Source organism: Perna viridis, chromosome 6 (genome assembly GCF_037379345.1).
Source record: "Perna viridis isolate PV_CMFRI_1.1 ecotype Kerala chromosome 6, ASM3737934v1, whole genome shotgun sequence".
Taxonomy (NCBI): domain Eukaryota; kingdom Metazoa; phylum Mollusca; class Bivalvia; order Mytilida; family Mytilidae; genus Perna; species Perna viridis.
In genome coordinates, this window is record NC_142450.1 from 43,873,849 (window position 1) to 43,895,673 (window position 21,825).

General features: G+C 33.4%; 1 protein-coding gene across 1 annotated transcript; it reads left to right on the top strand.

Annotated features, from left to right (window-relative positions):
* Positions 1-3,109: 3,109 nt before the first annotated feature.
* On the top strand, positions 3,110-20,371 carry LOC148615163 (uncharacterized). The gene is made up of 9 exons (XM_088589808.1): positions 3,110-3,242; positions 5,858-6,011; positions 7,274-7,372; positions 9,239-9,442; positions 9,711-9,909; positions 12,119-12,143; positions 12,949-13,685; positions 15,115-16,349; positions 18,598-20,371. Exons 2-9 carry the CDS (start codon positions 5,865-5,867, stop codon positions 20,002-20,004), a joined length of 4,053 nt encoding a protein of 1,350 aa, XP_088445934.1. The 5' UTR covers positions 3,110-3,242; positions 5,858-5,864; the 3' UTR covers positions 20,005-20,371.
* The last annotated feature ends 1,454 nt before the right edge of the window (positions 20,372-21,825 follow it).

The window sequence follows — 21,825 nt, forward strand, 5'->3', positions numbered from 1 at the left end:
TCGGATTCTTTTCACAAATCTTTGAGGTAAATCTAAATGAAATAATTGCTTTTATTTGTACATTGATTGTAACATCAACCCATATAGCAATACATTTGTATATTTAATGCCGAATTCAAACATGACAATTTGTTAAGACGTAGGTGGAAAGAGCGTAGCCTTGAAATGTGACGGTTGTAATTTAACGGGGGCTACAGCAACACCATTCTTTAAACAATTTCATCGGGGCTACAGCAACATCATTCTCTAAACAATTTCACTATAGCTACAGCAACACCATTCTTTAAACAATTTAACCGGTGCTACAGCAACACCATTCTTTAAACAATTTTTGTTTATAGATGACTGATACCTTTTATTGAATATCTAACCACATGAAATTGCAATCTTAAAAAAAAAAAACTTTAAAAATGAGTTTAAAATGAAAAAAAAAATGCATATGCAATGTCCTAATATGCATTGTACACGTTAACAGTTAACAGTATTGTTTAATCACTACAATTCTAACAACAAGCACCACATTAGTAGTAACGGGTTTATCCGATTGCAAATATATGACTGATTAGTGCAAATACATTCATATGACGGATCACAATATTGCTCACGGATCAGTTATCTCGTTTTTGAAAGTTTTATTTTGGTAGCTATAAAACAAATTCCATGACTGATAGAGTGAAAAATAAAGAGTCTGGTTTGAAATTATACAGCAAAAAAAAAATCCAGGTCAAATATTTCATCAAATTAAGTCCCTCAAAAAATCAAATTGTTATTCCGTGTTTATGGTCCACGTTCGGTCAAATGCACAATGACATGTACTTCACAAAAAATCAAAACATTTGGTAACGAGTCATTCCAAGATCACCGAAAACGACCTGTTTTATAGTGCTAATGGCGAGGAAAAATTTAATCAGTATAAATTGTTTGCAATGCACTGCTAAACTTTCCCGTCATTTTTATTTCCTCATTTTGGGGATGACCATTAGATTCTTAAGGGGTCGGATTGGGCAATTTTTTTCAGATCAGAAATTTTATTTCCAGCTTGGCGAAAGTCAGATTATTTATTTTCATCATAAACTTTGCTAGATTATTTATTTTGACCACTCATAAAAGAGTCTATTTTTTCTATGACAATTTAAATGTGCATATCCGGGTTACCAAAATATGCGGTTTGAGTACTATATCAAAGCTTGTGTTACCTTTTATATTTATTATTAAAGACATTATTCTATGTATATGAATAAAATCTACAATTGCAATATTCAACTGTAGTACATGGGTTGAGATAACCTCCCGTACACCCCCAGCCATCAACCTAAATATTATTTTTGAGTACCATTATACCTCTCATTAATGAATCTTTGTCGCTAAAAAGTAAACTAAAGCATTTTTGTGTATACTTTTTATAACTCGATGAGGCAAAAATCCATTTTTAACGTTTTTTTATTCCTCGAACTTCTCCTTTCAACAAAATGAAATAAACTGATATATACATATATCATCATGTAGCCCAATGTCTCAGGTTTACAATGGTACCAAGAAAGTTGGGGTAACACTTGGGGTTTCGGGGTAAAATGAAAAAAAAAAAATAAACCCCTACCCCACCAAAAAAAAATCTCTTAAATTGACATATTTTTTCATGTCAAAACCCCTAGTATATATATGCTTCAGTAAAGTATGACTTATTTGGTATTTTCTGTTTAGTCTATACTTCTGGGGTTCTTTTGATGAATTTTGGCGATTTTTGTAGTCAGAATTTATCAGATAATGCAAAAAAATTGACTTTCCGTAAAAAGTCACGTAAGTTCCATTCTACAAGTTATTGCTCAACTAAAACGTCTCAGATCTGGTGTCATTCGATAGATAATTTAATTTTCTACATTAAAAACCAGAAAACCTTATTTTCAAGAAGGAATTAAAAAAAAATGAAGTATTACCCCTACCCTTAAAAAGAATGCCAAAATTCATCAAAAGAATCCCATAACTATTAATTTTGATAATACTGAACATTTTTTACTGAAGCATAAATACTCTAGAGGTTTAGACATTGAAAAATATGTCAGTTGGAGCGATTTTGCGGTGGGGTAGGGGTACATTTTTTTTTTCATTTTACCCCACAACCCCAAGTGTTATCGCAAATTTCTTGGTAAAGTTGAGACATTAGGCTACATGATGATACCTATATTTGTTTAGAGTGTTCACACATGCTGTCCCAGGAAGACTTAGACGCTGAAACAATTGAGTCACAAAAATCTTGGCTTTTTGACCCAGTGGGGTACAAATATAGGCTTATACTGAAAATAATCCGAGAATATTCTTTGGCGACAAATTGATTCGGTAATGGGAGGTATAAAGGTACCTAAAAATCAACATGCAGTTGATGATTGGAGGAAGCATGGTGAATCCTTCCAGCCCATGGACTATTGCACATTACCCTACCCCAATAAAGTCATTTATGTACATGTATTTAATATTGCCGCTGGAGATATTAGGGTGTTGTATAAAACTTGTGGAATACTATTCTAATTTATGAAACTATGAAATTTTTTAAAGGTTTTGTGGGGATCAGAATATTTACTTTCAATTCACTTTCCATTGTCAGAATATTTATTTTCTTGCAATTTGCAAAGAGTAATACAAAAAAACATAAAGTAACTAAAATCATACATACAAAGTAACAAAAGCAAATGAGCAACTCGGACTCCACTAAAAACTGGGAGCATGGACCAAGTGCACCGGTAGGGTAAGCGTAAGCAAAGTCAGACTATTTATTTCCTGGTATGATGAGGCCAGATTATGTATTTTCTATATAATCAGAGACTGATTATTTATTTCCAAAATCTGCCACCCCACCAAGAATCAAATGGTCGTCCCCTTACCAGTAAGAAATCATCTTTTAGCATCACTATAAAATGAAAGGGTCAAGGATAAAAACATGTATTAAGTCCCCATGTTAACGCGTACAGACCGAAAACACACATGTATACGGTGTCAAAGAGATTAAATACAAATGCTTATCCACATAATTAAGGAATGCAACCAGGGAGTGTTTGTAGTGTCCCTGGTGCAATCGAGATTAACTTCAACAAACGTAACAATTTTCTTCGTTGCAGTCCCCTTTACTTTCCAACTCCCCGAGCTAGAAGGGAAATCTTTCGAGGGAAAAATGCACTAGTAACACAGAAATTGTACCTTGGTAGTGTTTCTTTGTTGCAGTTTTCTTGTAGAATTGTTATCCTTTCATGGTAAGATTACATTTGTTACTTTTGCAACTGTTGCATCAAATTGTCAGGAAACTTCACGTGGCAGAGTAATCAAGGGAACCAAGGTTATAGTGGTAATCAAAAGAATGTAATCCAGGGACAAAGACCAGACATAGAAAACAGACATACACAACAAAGAAAATAAAGTAACTAAAATCAAACATACAAAGTAACAAGAGCAAATCAGCAACTTGGACTCCACTAAAAACTGGGAGCATGGACCAGGTGCACTGGTAGCCCGGGTAAGCGTCCTTTGCTTTTCTAGAAACACCTGCTGAGTTGCTCATAAAAAGTCAAGTCTGGGGTAGACAAACGAGGAAATGAAAACTATGACCTGTTGAATGAATCAGTTTTCATGGTGCTGATGGATACACCGTAACGATCCATGAGTTCATAATGATCGAACTATCGAACATGCAGATCAGATTCTCGAAAAAAGACAAACAAATTTGTATTTGTGAGATGTTTTTGGTTGTGCCATGCAGTTGTCTGGTAGGTAGGGGTTACATTATGGCAAACAATTAATCTTTGAAATATGAACTTCAAACAAAACCATTTTTAAAATATAAACTTCATAGATGCTTCCCCTGATTTGTTCAATCCTCATGTTTTAAGACTCTCAAAGACCTTTATGAAAATCCTACAGGATGTGGTCATATGTGAGGTGGGGAATTAATAAAAATTATCATTATTTAAGGAGGTTTTCAACTATTTCAGGACCTCCACATTTCAATTTCAGAACTTCCATAAATATTTGAGGAGCTCCTTAAATATGCATGGACCTCCACAATAATTTGATTTTAGGACCTTCCAAATTATTTCAGGACCTCCATAAATATTTGTTTTATTAAACTGTGGAGGTCCATGAATAATTAAGGACCTCTATAAATATTAAAATATTCAAGGACTTTAAATAATGATATTTTTGACAAATTCCTATTTAGGAATGGACAGACCTCTCAACCATTTAGTTATTGCAATTTTGAGATAAAATTAGAAAGATGGTTTATGAAATGTGTACTTTGCAAGAGTTATCATTCTTGATTTGGTTGATTTTAAATGGGAGGTGAGTGCATGGTTTTCTAAAAAAAAAACCACACATCTGCATGCAGAAAAGACTATAGTTACATAATATGGTGTATGCAGATTGAGAAAAATAACCAGAATGATATGGTGAATATGTCAACAACCCCACATGGATGAAAAATGTCAGCTCAAGGCCATCCATGGGTCTTCAAGCATTGTTTTCTGAACTATGAATCACCTATATTATTGGCAGTGTCTGAATTTTATATGGATGGCAGCTGAAACAATTGCTTGAAGTTGTGTTGTTTCCAGTGGCGAATTCTTCCCTTAAAAAATGTATCAAATATCAATTTTTGCAGGGAAAAAAAATGATATAAAATGTATATTTTACTATATGAAAATGTTATTTCCCCCCTTTCAAAAAAAACAAAAAACAAAACAAAACATTTTGCCTTTCTCTTGGCAATTAATTAAGTTAATGTCCCCTAACCTGAAAACTTGGATCTGCTCCAAGGCCTAAATTAAAATATGCTCTTCCCTGTCTCATAATGTTCAATGTAGGTAGGATATAATTTTATTTTAGGATTTATAATACCATTTGAATTTAGAAATATCTATATTGTGGTTAAAATAATAAAAAATGCTGTAAGCTTAGTGAAATGTTTTTGGTAGGGCCATTTTTTCCAGGTTAGTGGCAGAAGTTTAATGGTTACTATCCAAAATTCAGCAACATTAAAAAGACCTCCAATTGTTTGAATTTTCTATTTTGATTTGTGATAACCTACAGATGCCATCAACAACATCATATGCTTCATTAGCATTTGAAATTCACAAAAATATCAACTTGTTTTTTTTAATTTCAGCATCATAACAAACTTGCTGAAGCTCATTTTTTATCATATTGAAATTAAATAACTTGAGTTGATATTTAACAACATTCAACTTTTTCTTATTAAATAACACTATAACAATAAAGTCGAAAAAGATAGCACTTTCCGTATATCTGTTACACCCTTCATTTTGTGCATTTTAAAGCTAGGACATCATTGTTTTGAGCAGATAAGTCGGCTATCTTTGTGGAAATAAACCACTAAAATCCCAAAAAAATCTTTAGTAACACAGTGTTAGCCAATCATTTGCACGAAATGAATGATGCCGACCATCAGCTGACTGTTCCTATACTTGGTATAATTTTTGTTTTCCTTATGTGTGACATTAAATTCCTAAGAATTTGATGGACATTCTACCATTTCATGACTATTCATAACATTAACAGTTGTCTACCTATTTGAAATTGCTGGGGAATGAATCACACTTGAGACCTACCATAGCTTTTACTTGGACCTTATTAGTATCTTGGCCATACTAAAGCTAGGTTCATAGATGGCCAGAACAGATTATATCACAAGAGTTACATTATTGTAGTATGTTCATATAAGCTTTCCATTTAGCTAATTATAGAAGAACTTTTATTATACCTTGGATTAAACAAGGGATTTTTAGTCTGAAGTATTTATCAATGTGTATAATTTGTCTGTTTTCTTAAGAACAAATGTTTTCCAATTTTGCAGATTGTTTATGATGGAACGAGTTTATTGTAAAGAACACAATCAGACAGCAGGGTCTTTCTGTGAAGACTGTTTAGTAGGAGTGTGTTGGAAATGTTACCCCTGCCATGATGGACATCATATTTTTATGGTAGAAAAACTCTTTCCTAAGTATCAGGTTGGTGAAATATAATATGGAATTTATTGTTAAAGGGTCATATATATTCACTACACATTGGGGGTGTTTGATGCATAAACTTGAGTTAATTTATAGTTTTACCAGCCTACAAACTATAAAAAAGATACCCAGTAAATATTTCTGTAACTATAGAATTTTTCAGTTTCTGTAAAATTGACACAGTCATGGCCAGGCATTTGTATTAAGTTCCAATGAGTATAAGATATATGATGAGAAATAAGATATATATTATATGTTAATAAATATGTAATTTCATATTTGCCCTGTTATAGGTTTGAGGTCTGTCATATTGGTCAAGGCGGTCGTATTGGCCCCTAGGGATTGCCGAGGGCCAATAAGGCTGTCGAGGCCAATATGATTGACCAAAACCTATAAGAGGGCCAATATGAAATTACATATTTATTGACAATTTTATTAACCAACTCAGCTAGATGATTGGTAGAGCAGTTGTTTTCATGTTTTAGCAAGAACATGTAGGTTTATTTGCATTAATCAGTCTTAAGTATCCTTTTGTATAAAATGGAAGATTTTTGTGTGTTTCTGCTGCTTTTAGTCCAGGTGATCAAAGTTCCTGAAATAACACAATTCTGAAAGCACATTTTAGATTTACAGATGTGCAATTGAAGATATATTATGCTCTTTTGTTTTAGACATTACAATAGGCTTTCCAGGTGTAATAAATTATTGGTTTGTATAATTATGTTGTATTCCTTTTTTTTTTTTTTTTTTGGGGGGGGGGTTTCTATGTGCACATCCTTTGATTCTAGTTTGTCTTGTTTATGTTACATAATGAATGTTTTCATATTTGGTCTGAAGCTCCTTAGAGCTTGTGATTGTATTTGAATGACATGCCAAATCAAAATTAAGTTTTCTTACCTTATTCTAAGTTTATTATTTGTTTGGTAAATTATATACATGTCAAGGTACATATGCATAAATAATCCAGCAGGATAATGAAGTGAGAATATCTAATTCGAAATGGCAGTTTCAAATGACTGGAAGTTCTGATGCCGTATTGGCCCTGTATAGATGCCTGGTTTGAATTCATATCAGTTGGTCAGTTTTTGACATATTTTAACGTATTTTGGGTAGTTGGTTAATAACAAATGAGAAATGATTCTTGTTGTCAATTTTTGTTGTATTTTATTTCTGGACCAGCACAATAGAGAAAAAAATTACATACATGTATACTGTAATATTTTTTCTTCACTATCTGTCTTGTCAAAAATGTTTATTTTCAGAATCTTATCAAAACTGACATTATACCAGGCTTACAGAGGAAAATATCAGAAATGTCTCAGTTAAAAGAAAGATTAATAGTTAGATCAGCAAAAGAAATGGTTTGTAGTGCATTGTAAGACCAGCTGAAAGTGATTTCATTGTTCTCAGGGATCATTTCTTTATTTATACCCTCAACAAAGAAAGTTAGGGGGTGTATGCAAATCACCCTATTAGTCTGTCCACAATTCTTATAAAGGCATCTTTGTCTAAACCCCTCTATATATATAAGTTACAGGAAAGTTAAGCATAACATTTAGATTATTGTCTGATGCCAGCAAGGAGAGATAATCCAATGTAAGGGTTTTTCATGTTAAAACCTCATAAGCACAACTCCTCCTAAACAACTCAAAAGATTTTGATGAAATTTGACACAAGGATAGGCTTCATTTGTATTTTTTGACGAAGTAATATAACTATAGTCTTTTATTACCAGTGGGGATAATCCAACTTCAGATTTATGTTTTAAAACTTGTAAGAACAATTTCTCCTTATCCATTTTATGGATTTTGATGAAATTTTATCCTCCCCTTAAAAAACATTGATAGAGGTATACAGAAATGGTGTTCGTCTAGGCGTCCATCACACTTATATTGTGGAAACAACTCCTCTGAAACCGCTGAACAGATTTTGTTCACGTTTTGAAGGGGTGTTAGGCACTATAGGTAGTTGATCACATTGCACGCCATTTTGATTCAACAAATTTTACATGAGACATGAGACTTAGTTTATTTCTCTGCATTGAACACTATTGAGACACTTTCAGATATCTCTTATGGTTTTTGAGTCAGAAGTAGTCAAAGGGGACCACACCCCAAAAAAAAAAAAAAAAAAAAAAACTTTTAATGTGACTGCTGCTAGTGGAAGTTTGCTACATGTATTTAAAATGGGGTTACTGGCCGTCTGGGCGTGTCTTGTGTGTTTGTGAATTACTGTCCACTTTAATCATGTAAACAAACACCCGTAACATTCCCATGTGTATCAGCTGATTTAATTCATTTCAGAATTGTGAGTGAACATCAAATTCATATTTAATAAAGATCTTAAACATTATATCATATTCCGTACAAATCACTTACACACGTACTCGGTAGTACTCACCAGGTGCCATGTGTGCCATCGCCATCGTGTATGAAACCAAACAATAAAAATCGTCAATGAATAAAGCATTTTATGTGTCCATGTGTGAACTTTGTGACCTTATAATGCAAACAACTATTGCCATATCTAATATTGTTCTACTTAATTCGCCCTTTACTTCATTATAAAAAAATATGAAAATATGGTGCATCTAATGTGACTGTAATAGGTCATGAAAATGTAAAAAAAAACTGTTATTGTCCTTTAAGAATCGAAATAAATCACGGAAACTCCATTTTATCAAATTTTTTACCACAGGACGACCATTTATGCTGATATTTTACCCTTCGCTATCACACAGGGGTAAAATAATGCAGCTTAAATGGTTAGCCTGTGGTAAAACAATGATTAAGTGGAGTTTCTTAATTCAGTTTAGACAATTCTCTTTTTAATTTGTTTCTTATAAAATTATCTGTTAAGTATATTTACAAATGTAATAGATTTAAGCCTTTAGTATTTTCAGTCTAAAGGGGCCAAAGTTGGACCTCACCCTAAAAATCAACTTTTTGGGTTCGATTTTGAACTTTTTTTATTGGATTCCTCATAAAAATCCCAGCTGCATTTATATCTATCAGCTAAGAAATATCTTTTAATGTTTTTGAGTTAGAAGGGGTCATAGGGGCAAAAAAAAAAATTGCATTTTGAAATACTGTATATTTTCTAATTTTTCATATCATTTTAATTATTTTTCCTCCTTAACAAGAACTTGAAGAAGTGTACTGTCACATTTCCTCCATCCTTAGCTGTTTGAGAACTAACGGTCTAATTTGGTGCTTACATTTAAACAGGAGCAGAAAAGAAGAGAGATGTGTAGAAAATTTGATTCGGCAATACATGCCATGAAAGATAAGAAGATGATGGCATTGGATATATTAGGGAAGATAGAAAGGGGAAACCGTTACCAACAATCATGTTCAGCTCAATATCTTCAGGGTCTCAGTGAAATGATGGAAAGAGCCAGTAAATATAAAAACAACAGATCTACACCACTGGTGTGTATACATGTTAAACAGTCTTATATTTATCTTTGCATTTACAGAATCATTTTATTAATATCAACTGCCACAAAATTGAAATACATGTATGTTGAAGGTAGGGATAGTCTGGGTTAGTTTATGTACATTGTAAGGGCATTGAATTTCCAGAAAAAGGAAACCCTGGAAATTGGAAGCTAAAGAACATTAAACCTGTTAAAAGCAACTGAACATTGGTTAAGCACGAATAAAATTTTTAGTTGAATGAAGTTTTTGCTTGTTCTAGGACTATGCAGATCTTAAGAAAAAGATTGGAGATCTGGTAGACAATTTTAATAAGCAAAAGATAAGAGATAGACTTCCTCTGGTAGAAGACTTGTTTGATGCTGTAGAGATTGGTACACAGAAAGTAATTCATGCTTCAAATACAATGGATCTATGTAGATTTGAACCAGTCTTCACAATAACAGCGACATATTTTGATGGTATAATGTTAATCAATATATAATTTAAATTTTTTTTTATTTCTGAAGTCAATTAAGAGTGAACACTTGTTCTTTTGAAAACTCCTGAAACAGTATGCAATGTGTCTATCCATCAGTCCTGTTTTTGCAGTCACAACCTCTCTAAAACTCCTGGACAGAATGTCATGAAACTTGGTATATCTTAAAGACTATGTAGGTAGTTGGGCATATTACCAGGAAATTTTTGAATCGTCAAATATTTTGTGATTAATGCCCCCTTTGAACTTAGTTTCCAGATGTATCTTGTCATCACAACTTCTCCTAAGCTACTGAACAGAATTTCATGAAACTTGGTTTGTAGTAAGAACACATTATATAGTTGGGCATATCACCAGCAAATTTTTTATTCCTCACATATTGTGTAATTTATGCCCCTTTGAACTTTCTTCCAAGAAGTATCTTGTCATCACAACTCTTCCTAAAATACGGGACAGGATTTCATGAAACTTGATATGTAATAAGAACACAATATGTAGTTGTGCATTTTACCAAAAACATTTGGATACCATTTTTTTTTTGGTTTAAAGCAACAGTCATTAAATATCATGTACTCATTGACTTTTAATTTTGCAAATTTGTTTAGTAAATATAGTATTTTTTATTCAAGACCCTATTTTATGTCTTGATCAAAAATGGTTTTCATACAGAAAACCATTTTTTATCATTTTATGCTTACCACCGGTATATTGGTACTTAGTTCATCTGAGAATAAGCTATTGTTTGAACTGGGAATAATTTTTGAATGAAGAAAATAAGTAAAACAAATAATTCATAAAATTTACCCCGTCAAATGGAGTTAATCATACTGTCATGACCAAAGGTGTCAGTAGTTTAGATAGTAGTTTTTCACATATATCTCCTAAGCTGTTAGGTCTGGCCAAATTCTTTTAATTGCTGAAATGATCTTTTAAATAAGGCCTACAAAAGTCTTCAGGGATAAAAGCTGTCAGATGACTCCTTGTAAGAGTTATTGCCCTTGAAAGTGGAAAAATGATGTTTTTTTACAGTTTTCAGCCAATATCTTGAAGAAAACTATGATAGATAAAAAGATACCTTCAATTGCTGAAATGATCCTTATGATAAGTCCAACTGAAGTCTTCTTGAGTAAAAATTATTGGAAAACTCCATGTTAAATTTATTGCCCTTGAAAGGCAAACTTTAATCAGGTGAGCGATTCAGGCTCCTGGGAGCCTTTTGTTTAACTTTTAGTCTGATTTTGAACATTTTAATTAATTTTCAAATTTTGTGCTATATTGTGTCCAAACCAGTTGTTGAGTCCATAATGAACTATAACACTTATGCCTAAGTGTCTCATAAACTAATGTTGTGGCCACACTTGTCCCAACTGTTCAGCTTCGACATTGCGGTCATATCATGCTGGGCTCTGCAAAGCTCTTAATATCTATGTATTATGAAATGTGTTTTCACATGAACACTCAATAAAGCTGTGATGTTGCTGATAAACATAATGAAGTATGAGCTTTTAAACCTTTTGACAAAACATCACGTTACCCTATTGGGCTGGCTGTGAAACTTAAAATCTCTTCCCCATATTTACAATCAGTTTCACTAAAAGTTGTAAATTTAAAAAACTAGCATAAGCTTTGAAGTCATGGTGTGCTTATCTGAATTATCTGAAGGTAACAAACATTTATATTCTTTTTATATTCTGTTTTATTTATTTGGTTAAATTGTCATTATATTAGGAGGACATTTCTATCTTTCTATTTGCAGTAAAATTTGGTAAAAAAATCAGCAATATAATTAGGTTTGCTTGGCCATGTACAAAGTCAGCAATATAATCAGGTTTGCTTGGTCATGTACAATGTCAGCAATATAATTAGATTTGCTTGGCCATGTACAATGTCAGCAATATAATCAGGTTTGCTTGGCCATGTACAAAGTCAGCAATATAATTAGGTTTGCTTGGCCACATACAAAGTCAGCAATGTAATTAGATTTGCTTGGCCACGTACAATGTCAGCAATATAATCTGATAATTAGGTTTGCTTGGCAACGTACAAAGTCAGCAATATGATTAGGTTTGCTTGGCCATGTACAAAGTTAGCAATATAATTAGAATTGCTTGGCCATGTACAAAGTCAGCTATATAATTAGATTTGCATGGCCACATACTATATAAGGATATTGACTTTTTTTTATATTTCAGAAAAAGTGGACAATGTAGGTTCAAGGTGAGAAATTTAGTTAAGTTAAAAAAATCATATTTTATACAAAGGTAAGTAGTAATACTGAAATGATATGACAAAGAGTGATAAAGAACCATATACCAGTTACTGTGCATAGTTTAAGAAAAATTCCTATTGGCACATTGTTTTATACATTGACTTTTAATGTGACTGATGTTATCAACCATTTTTTATGATTTACTTGTTAAATTTTGCTATATGTACTAAAATTAAATTGTAAGGAATGACTTTCATATTTTTTCTGTCTGTTTGAAATAATCTCAAAATCTGTGTTATTTCGCAGGTTATATTTACTGTGCACAATTGATTGAGATTAGTTCCTCATAGACAGAAAAAAATATAACAGTCATTCCATAAATAATAACCTCTTTGTTCATCATTGATGATTCCCAACTTCTGTATAATGTTACTGAAGTTGTTATCTATGGAGAAACCAGGTTTGGGGTGAGTAGGAATTGTAGTTACTGTCTGTCTGTCTGTCTGGCTATGTAACTTGAGGTCCAACTCCTAAACAATTTGATTGATTTCAGTCAAAGCTGATGTAAAGATTTTGCATCATATTGAAATATGCAAATCAGAAGATAATTATGATAAGTTTTTCTCGCAGGTTTGTAACTGGAGGTTATTATGGGGTCAGAGTCCAAATACAGCAGTGGTATCTTTTTCATGATTTTGCTTTAAGTACTTCTAATAGATGCTCTGAAACAGTTATGCCTTAAAAAAATTGTACTTATTTTCTGTCAGATATTGTTCATATAATACATATAATACATTTTCACTGAAATTTTAGGAAACACAAGTTTAAAGATGCAGACTCGTATAACAGTGATCCTCAGCCTAAACCAAAATATCTTCGTTATGACATAGAAAGCGCCAGCAGCAGTATCAATAAAAATTCTGACAGATCTAGTGTCATCTCAGCAGAAAGCAACAAACATGATGACAGTGGCAGATTGAGTGTCAGGGTCTCACAGGAATTTAGTGAAGAAAACAGGAGTGTCCCTACCTCAGAGAAGTCAAGTGGTGATAGATGTAATGTAACCGATGAGAGAGAGAAAGGAAGTGATATTGTGGAATGGCTTGTCTTAGACAGTACTAGCTGTGATACTGCTTGTAGTAATTCAGGGAGTCAATCAAGCTATCATAATAAGTCTGAACATAAGGGTTTTAATCTAAACAGTGCTGGTAGAGGTGAAAGGTTGAACCAAAGAAAGGTGCATGACTCAGAACGAAGACCAGAAAAAGAACCTTATGATGGAAGAATAAAGGCTGATAAAGACTGTCATGCTGAACATTTACCAGTGCATAAAAAAAAACATAAGCAAATGGTAAATGAAAGAAATGAGGGAGTTAAAGGTGAAATAAAAGGTCAACGACAAGGTAATATTCAAAGGAGTCTTTCAGACAGATTTGGTTCCTTGACCTCTGCAGCCATGATAAGTTGTTTGGATGATGGCCTGAAGATATCCACAGAAGTGAACAGACCTGAAAGGGGAGGTAATCTACCAAGATTTCCAAAGGACCATGGTATGTATTTAATTATTTTTACTGACTGAAATTGTTTAGGATCTTGAAATTTTAGAGAATTAAGTTAAAGAATAGGAAAGCCAAAAAATAATATTTTAAAAAGTATGCATGTATATTATATTAATAAACTTTAAAATAATTATGGCAGCATTTACCACCCCAGATAAATGTAAGGTCCACAGCTGATATTTAGGTCTTTTTTTATCACTCCCTTTTCAACCAGGTACAAAAGGGATATAGTAACCCTATTTACCCATTGTTTTTGTCTGTCATGTCTGTCCAGCTATAAATCTGTTTGTAAAATCCTTCAATAGAATCTTGAATTGAACTTTGGAATTTAAATCTTTGTACCGAAAATACAGAAACAATGTTAACTTTCAAGGTCCAAAGTTATATAACAACGTAACACTGAATCAATTCACTCCTTGTATTCAGAAAATCAAGAAAAGACTATTTTTACAGGGAAACATACTACCGGTAGTGTTCTAGGATTCCACTTTCCTGTCACGTTTGCACATTCAATTTTGGCCAGGAAAGTTATTTTATATGCTCCACTTACCATTTGGTAAGTAGAAAATTTGAATTTTTGAAAGGATTTGTAAAGTTCTGCAAGCAGACTTGAACTGTGGGAAAATTAATCTTCATTTAGAGTTTTCCTGTAGAAACCTAGAATTTTGAAAAGTCCTAGAACATTGAATACTAATAGCACTCTCCTGTAAAACTATTTCTAAGGATTAAAGATTTACTTATTTTTCCACTCACCCAGAAAGTTGAAAAAGGATACTATAAGTCTATATTGACTATTTGTCTGTTCCTCTGTCTGCCTTTGTTAAAGATATTTGTGAACATGCCATAGTTAAAATCCTTTGATGGATTTAGAAAAAACTTACTAAAGAATTTGTGGTTGGAAAAATCAAGACCCATTTTTTTTTTTAAATCACTGGCCAAAAAGTAAAGTTGGGGGGATGGGTATGTCAGAATGTTTTAATGTATATAGCCTCCATAAAAAGTTGTAATTGTATATTTTTTAACCTTGTTACATGTGAATGATTTTTTAAATTTTTTTTTCTAAAGGTTTTAGTTTGAACATATATTTGTTTGCTTTAAGCCAAGGAAACGTGGTACATATCCTACTTGAATGCAATGTTCTTCTCTACAGTACTGTTGTATACTTAGCACAATCTTGCAGCATGCTGTATACATAGCTAATATCTAGACAAATAGCATTTAGACAAATTGTTAATGAAAATAAGGAGAAGAAAGAATTATAATGAGAGGAAGATAAGATAAAAACAAATGTATGACGAGGAGAAGAAGGAGAAATCATTTGTGATTGTGATGTTTTCGCCAAAATGACACCCCATGAAAATTTCCATAGCAACAGAATTTGGTTATTAACATTTGTTATTTGATTTTATTAATTTTACAGAAACTTTCAAGACATCTACTTCCATAGAGAATGTTGCCAGCAATAAAGACTGCAATAACAATACAACAGATGAAACTCAAACAAACAAATGTAAGCTACAACCATTCAGGGTAACTGTAGGTAATGAATATCACTGTAAAGATCAAAGGGAGATAATGAATCAGAAAGTAAAAAGGGGAAATAACTCCTCAAAAAGTAAAGGAGGTATTACAAAGGAAATGGAATGGAAACATGATATGTACAGTGATTCTTCTTTGAGTGAATCTTCAGATGATAATGCTTTAATGATTGATGAAGACTGTTCTGGGATTGCAGAGGTGGTAAAAAAACGAAAAGATGATGATAAAAATGCCAATTCATTATTGGACTTTCCTCCTGCTGAGCACAACTTTTATTCTAAGGCACAGTCTACAATTGTCATAAAGAATTTGCCACATAAGTTATCAAAGTCCCTGGTGAATGAGATTGTATCTGACTTTGGTCAGATAAACAATTTATGGTTAACTCACCAACATGATAATAATTATGGTATAATACAGTATAACTGCATCTCTGATGCATCAAGAGCAGTTGTTGTCATGCATAACCAAGTGATAATGGGATCCCAGCTAGATGTAAGTTTTTTAGGAGATTTTCCAGAATGTGGAACCAGATTGAATGTTCACAGGATACCACTATTTTGGAAAACTGAAGATCTGTATAAAGCTTTTGCAAAGTTTGGGTCGCTGTTGCATGCTAAAGTATTAATATGTGGTAAAAACAAACGAACTCTGACAGGATTTCTTATTTTTGCTGAGAAATCTGATGCAGAAACTGCTTTAAGCAGCATGAATAACTTTCAACCCATTGGAAGCAAGTTATCTTTCAGCATAAACTATGAAACTTCCATAGACAAAGCAAGATTGGAAAACACAACCAAAGACTCTGCTGAAAAAAAAAGACATGTATTAAAGAAACTACTGGACCACAATAAACAAAACTGTGGTGAAGCAACGTCTTTCACTGGCAGAGTTACAAGCGTTAAAAAAGGCAGCAAGCTTACTGCTAATCTACAAGAACATGTGTCAGCTGTTGATTGTAAAAACTCACTTAAACCAGAAGGAAAACCCAATCACAAACCTATGCAAGCTGCATCTTCTGGTATTGGAAAATGTAAAGCTATGGGGACAAAACAAGAAACTGGATGCAAAGGAAATCAAGCAGAGTTTTACAGTGGAAAAAAGACAAAGGAGAAGGTTAGTACATATATATATATATACTGGTACATGCATTAAATAATGGCAGACAGAAATTATCTCCAGTATTGCAGAGAGTTTGATAGGGTAGAAAATATGTTACTGTTGATACATTATATGTACATTGTGTAAAGATGTTTTAAACTTACTTTATTCTATTGATCTGTAAGTATAAAATGATTGCTTGATTAGTGGGGTAACATTCCTTCCTGTGGGCTGTGGCTTCTGTTACCTACCACAATAAAGATCTGACTCAATGTATTGGCCTAGTACAAGGCAGGCTTGTCCTGAAATGTATGAAATATCTGCCAGTAATCACAATCAATTAATCATTGGAATGACTTTTATACTGATAGATGGGTTGAACAGTTTGTAAGCTTTTCAACCAAGCCATATATCAATTTGCTGTTACTGAATATTTTATATATGTTCCTTTTTTAGCTCACCTGTGAGCTATTGCCATCACTTGACGTCCATCGTCGTCATTGTCGTCTGTCCTCATCTTCGTTAACAATTTTTCAGAACTCTTCTCCTCTGACACTACACAACCAATTGGAACCAAAGGCCATGTTATCTATTGCCATCACTTGGCCTCCATCATTGTCGTCCTCATTATTAACAATTATACAAGAAACTTCTCTGACACTACTTGACCAATTGGATCCAAACTTGGTATGAGTGTTCCCTTGGGTATTCTGCATAGAACTGATTTGGGGATTTTTGATCCATTGAAAAACATGGCCACTGTTACTAGAAGTAGAACACAGGGGTCAGACAGTAGTTTTTAGCTCACCTGGAGGAAGGCCAAGTGAGTTTATGCCATCACTTGGCATCCGTCGTCGTCGCCGTGGACAAATTAAAAAAAAATCTTCTCCTCTGAAACTACTGGACTGACAAGTTTTAAACTTGGCATGATTGTTTCTTAGGGTGTTCTGCACAAAAGGATCCTTGGGATTTTTGATCCATGAAAAAACATGGCTGCTGTTACTAAAAATAGAACATAGGGGTCAGATGGCAGTTTTTTGCAAATAACTTAAAAACTGTTGCCTTTAACAAATTTCTGGCTGGGTAAAATTGTTAAGCATCATGAGAAAGACCCATGCCGAAATTTTCAAAACTATTCATTGACTAATGTAAGAGTTACGACCCCTGAAACAGTTTTTTTTGTTGTTTTTTTTTCCCATGTACAACTTTGAAAATCTTCTTCTATAAAACCATTTAAGATCATTGCATGAAAATAAGCATAATAGTTCTTTAGTGTATTGTGCTCAAGTTGTGATTTTTAATCTGTGAATAGATATGGCTGCCTATACTAAAAGTGGAACTTAGGGATCATAAGACAGGTTTTTGAAAAAAATTTAAAAAATTGTTGCCTTTAGCAAAATTCTGGTTCAGGTCATGAAAATGCCATGAAAAGCATTTCTTGCATTTGACAATTTAGTTAATTTTAAGTTAGCCTGTCTCATTCCTCAAGTCTTTCAAATGAGCGAATGTTTAATCAGGTGAGCGATTCAGGCTCTCTTGAGCCTCTAGTTTCGCATACATCTCCAAAACTGTTAGGTTTAGCTAAATTCTGACTCCAGGGTAAAAGTGTTCAGCATGACGAAATCTATCGCTGGTCAAATTTTCATTTTTATCTGTTAAGCCATGTTGAAGTTATTGTCCTTTTTTCAAAGTTTTTTGCAATTTTTAATGTTATTTCTTTCAAAAATCTTCTTCTCTGACATTATTTGATCAATTGGCACCAAACTTGAATGTTCCTTGGAGTATCCTGCATAGAACTGATGTGGGGATTTTTTATTAGTCAAAAAACATGGTCGCTGTTACTAAAAATAGAACATATGGGTCAGACAGTAGTTTTTCCCATGTATCTCCAAAACTGTTAGATTTGGCCACATTCTTTAAAAAGCTGAAATGATCCTTTTTATTAGGACTACAAAAGTCTTCTGGGATTAAAGTTGTCAGATGACTCCTTGTAAGAGTTATTGCCCTTGAAAGGGAAAAAAATGACTTTTTTCTACAATTTTCAGTCAATATCTTGAAAACTATGATATATGTAGATTAAAAGAAACTTTCAATTGTTGAAATAATGATCCTTGTGATAAGTCCTACCAAAGGCTTCTTGAGTCAAAATTGTTTGACAACTTCTTGTTAAATTTATTGCCTTTGAAAGGCAAAATTCAAGCAGGTGAGCAATTCAGGTTCCTGGGAGCCTCTTGTTTTTATTATTTTATATTAACTCTTTCAGGTTCTAAGTATCAAACATGAAGAAAACATGACCTTTCCTTTGAACCGGTCAAGACTTGTAATAAATAATCTTCCTATGTGTATGTCTGAAACACAGCTGCAGGAGACATTTATAGAATATGGTGTAATTACTGCATTAGCCATACACAGTAATGAGGATGGAAGCCGGTATGGTATTATGCAGTATGAAAACTCATTGGATGCTGCCATAGCTATGATTAAACAGCATAGAATGGAGCATCATGGAAAACTATTACAGGTGGCATATGATAACCATGAAGAGTGCAAGGTTGGAGGGAGAATATATGTTAGAAACATTTCTCTGAAGTGGACCAGTACAGATTTGACTTACGCTTTTGCAAAATACGGGACTCTGATTGAAGCGTTTGTTGTAAGAAGGCATGGAGGATGTCATTTAGGTATAGGAGTTGTTATCTACAATGATGTAGCCAGTGCTGAGAATGCAGTAAAACATATGAATGGGTATAAGCATGGAGTTAATAATCTACCAATGAATGTGGTTCATGCATCCTTAGATTGCAGGTCTGAAAATAAGCCAATTGATAATGTTGGTGATACTGTTGAACAATATGCTACAGAAGGCTTGGTAACTACTGGAGTAACTTGTAGGAAAAGTGACATTACTGGAGCAGATGCCAAAAAGTTAAGGAAAGAGTTGATTTGTTCTGATTCCAGTGATACTACTTTGAAAACCAACAAACTTGACAACAAATGTTTGATTTATAACGAGGAACAGCTAAGCTGTCGTGACAACCAGAAACATGGTAATATAGTAAACCAACAACAAACTGAAGATGTGGATCTCCGACAGAAAACTCCATCTAAGTATGGTTTGGATAATCAGAATAAGACCAGCTTTGTGCAGTCACATGAACTTGATATAAATCAAAACTTTACCACTACAAAACACAGCTACTCTGATTTGTTGGCAAGTCAAAGCAATCCTGGTCTACAGTGTTCAGACAGCAACAGCAACACACATGGACTTCATGTTGAATCAAAAAATGTTAGTCTGACAAATGTCAGTATAAATTATAATGTCAGGAACAATAATAATCAGGTTTATGTCCCCCTTCCTGCCTTTAGAAATCCTTTATATAACCATACCCCTTCGACTGAGGCTGTACGCAAATTCTGTTCTCTGACATTGGTCAATTTCTGTAGTCTGGATTCTGATAGGGTTATCCATACAGCCAAATTAGTGGGAACCCCAGTAGAGCTGTATGTGTCAGACACTGACCAAAGATATGGACTACATGTGGGATATGGGAAAGGATTCCTTACAATGGCTAGTCCATCACAGGCTCATGCTTTTCTAGAATTGACCAAGCGTTCAGGACTGTACAATGCATTTGGGCACAGGATCATTGTGATTCCATGCTGGTAAATATACAATGTCAGATGATCAGTACACTGGCTGATGTTAAAGCACATTGTCAGATGTTGTTCTTTGTTGGATGATCAGTACAGATTCAGATGTTGTGGTACATTGTCAGATGATCAAAAGCATTAACTTAACACAAACTTTATGCATAACTTAATACTTGAAAGAAATGCTTTTACTAATTTTGCTATTGTTAAGAAATTTCTAAAGTGTTCGTATACTTTTTGTAAGAAATAAGGATATTTTGTGTGTACTTATATTTGTATTTTGTTCAAATGTGCTTGGGTTCTTCATAGCATTTTTTCCCTTTCTTTCCTTAATGTTTTATAAAATAAGCAGTGTTTCGATTGATAAATATTGGATAATAGAGGCCTCTTATTTTTCTTGATATTATTAGCCACCCCATCCATTCAAACTTCAAATCACAATCCTGCAGTAAGTTACTTGCGAGTTCCGCAAGTTCCTTCTGTAACAAATCATATCTTGTAACTTTTGAAAGGCTTATATTAAGAATGATAGTATACCACATCTCCAGATAAGGTAAAAGTGTTCAGAATGATGAGATCTATCTGTGGTCAAATTTTCATTTTAATCTGTTAAGCCATGTTGGAGTTATTGCCCTTTTTCAATGTTTTTTTGGCTGTTTTTTTAATGTTATTTCTTTAAAAAATCTTCTCCTGTGACATTACTTGATCAATTGGAACCAAATTTGGTATAAATGTTCCTTGGGGTATCCTGCATAGAACTGAACTTATCATATTAAGAATGATAGTAAACCACATCTCCAGACAGTCGGTAATATACTTTTGGTGGTGAGGTATGATTTAAGATCATATATTATGAGTGTCTTTTTGATTTTAGTGGAACAAACACATTTTGTCTTTTTTAGCTATATTTAAAGCCATCACTTACCTTCCGTCATCATCGTCCATCGTCGTTAAAAAATTTTCAAACTCTTCTCCTCTGAGACTACAAGACTAATTGGAACCAAACTTGGTATGAATGTTTCTTGGGGTATCCTGCATAGAATTCTGAAGGATATTTTTGATCGGTCCAAAAACATGGCAGCCTTTACTAAAATAAAACAGGGGTCAGACAATAGTTTATTGCATATATCTCCAAAACCATTAGGTTTAGCTAAATTAAAAAAAAAATGTTCAGTATGATATGATCTATCTGTGGTCAAATTTTCATTATAATCTATTCACCCATGTTGGAGTTATTGCCCTTTTTTGACATTTTTTTGCTGTTTTAAATGTTATTCCTTTAAAAAATTTTCTCCTCTAACATTACTTGACCAATTGGAACCAAACTTTGTTTGAATGTTCCTTAGGGTATTCTGCATAGAACTGATGTGGGAATTTTTGATTTGTCGAAAGATGTGGCCACTGTTACTAAAAATAGACCAAAGGGGTCAGACAGTAATTTATCGCAGATATCTCCAAAACCATTAGGTTTAGCCAAATTTTGACTGGGTAAAAGTGTTCAACATGATGAGATCTATCTGTGGTCAAATTTTCATTATAATCTCTTAAGCCATGTTGGAGTTATTACCCTTTTTTGACGTTTTTGCAATTTTTAATGTTATTTCTTTCAAAAATCTCCTTTAACACTACTTGACCAATTGGAACCAATCTTGGTATGAATGTTCCTTTGAGTATCCTGCATAGAATGAACTGATGTGGGGATTTTTGATCCGTTGAAAAACATGGCCACTGTTACTGAAAATAGAACAGGGGTCAGACAGTAGTTTTTCCGCATATACAAATGTATCTCCAAAACTGATAGGTTTAGCCAAATTCTTTCAGTTGTTGAAATGATCCT

Excerpts from the sequence above, each read along its gene's own strand:
- LOC148615163 (XM_088589808.1), top strand. The coding sequence starts at position 5,865 with ATGATGGAACGAGTTTATTGTAAAGAACACAATCAGACAGCAGGGTCT. Across the intron at positions 12,144-12,948 it reads GTGGACAATGTAGGTTCAAG|GAAACACAAGTTTAAAGATG; the intron begins GTGAGAAATTTA and ends CTGAAATTTTAG. Across the intron at positions 16,350-18,597 it reads GAAAAAAGACAAAGGAGAAG|GTTCTAAGTATCAAACATGA; the intron begins GTTAGTACATAT and ends TAACTCTTTCAG.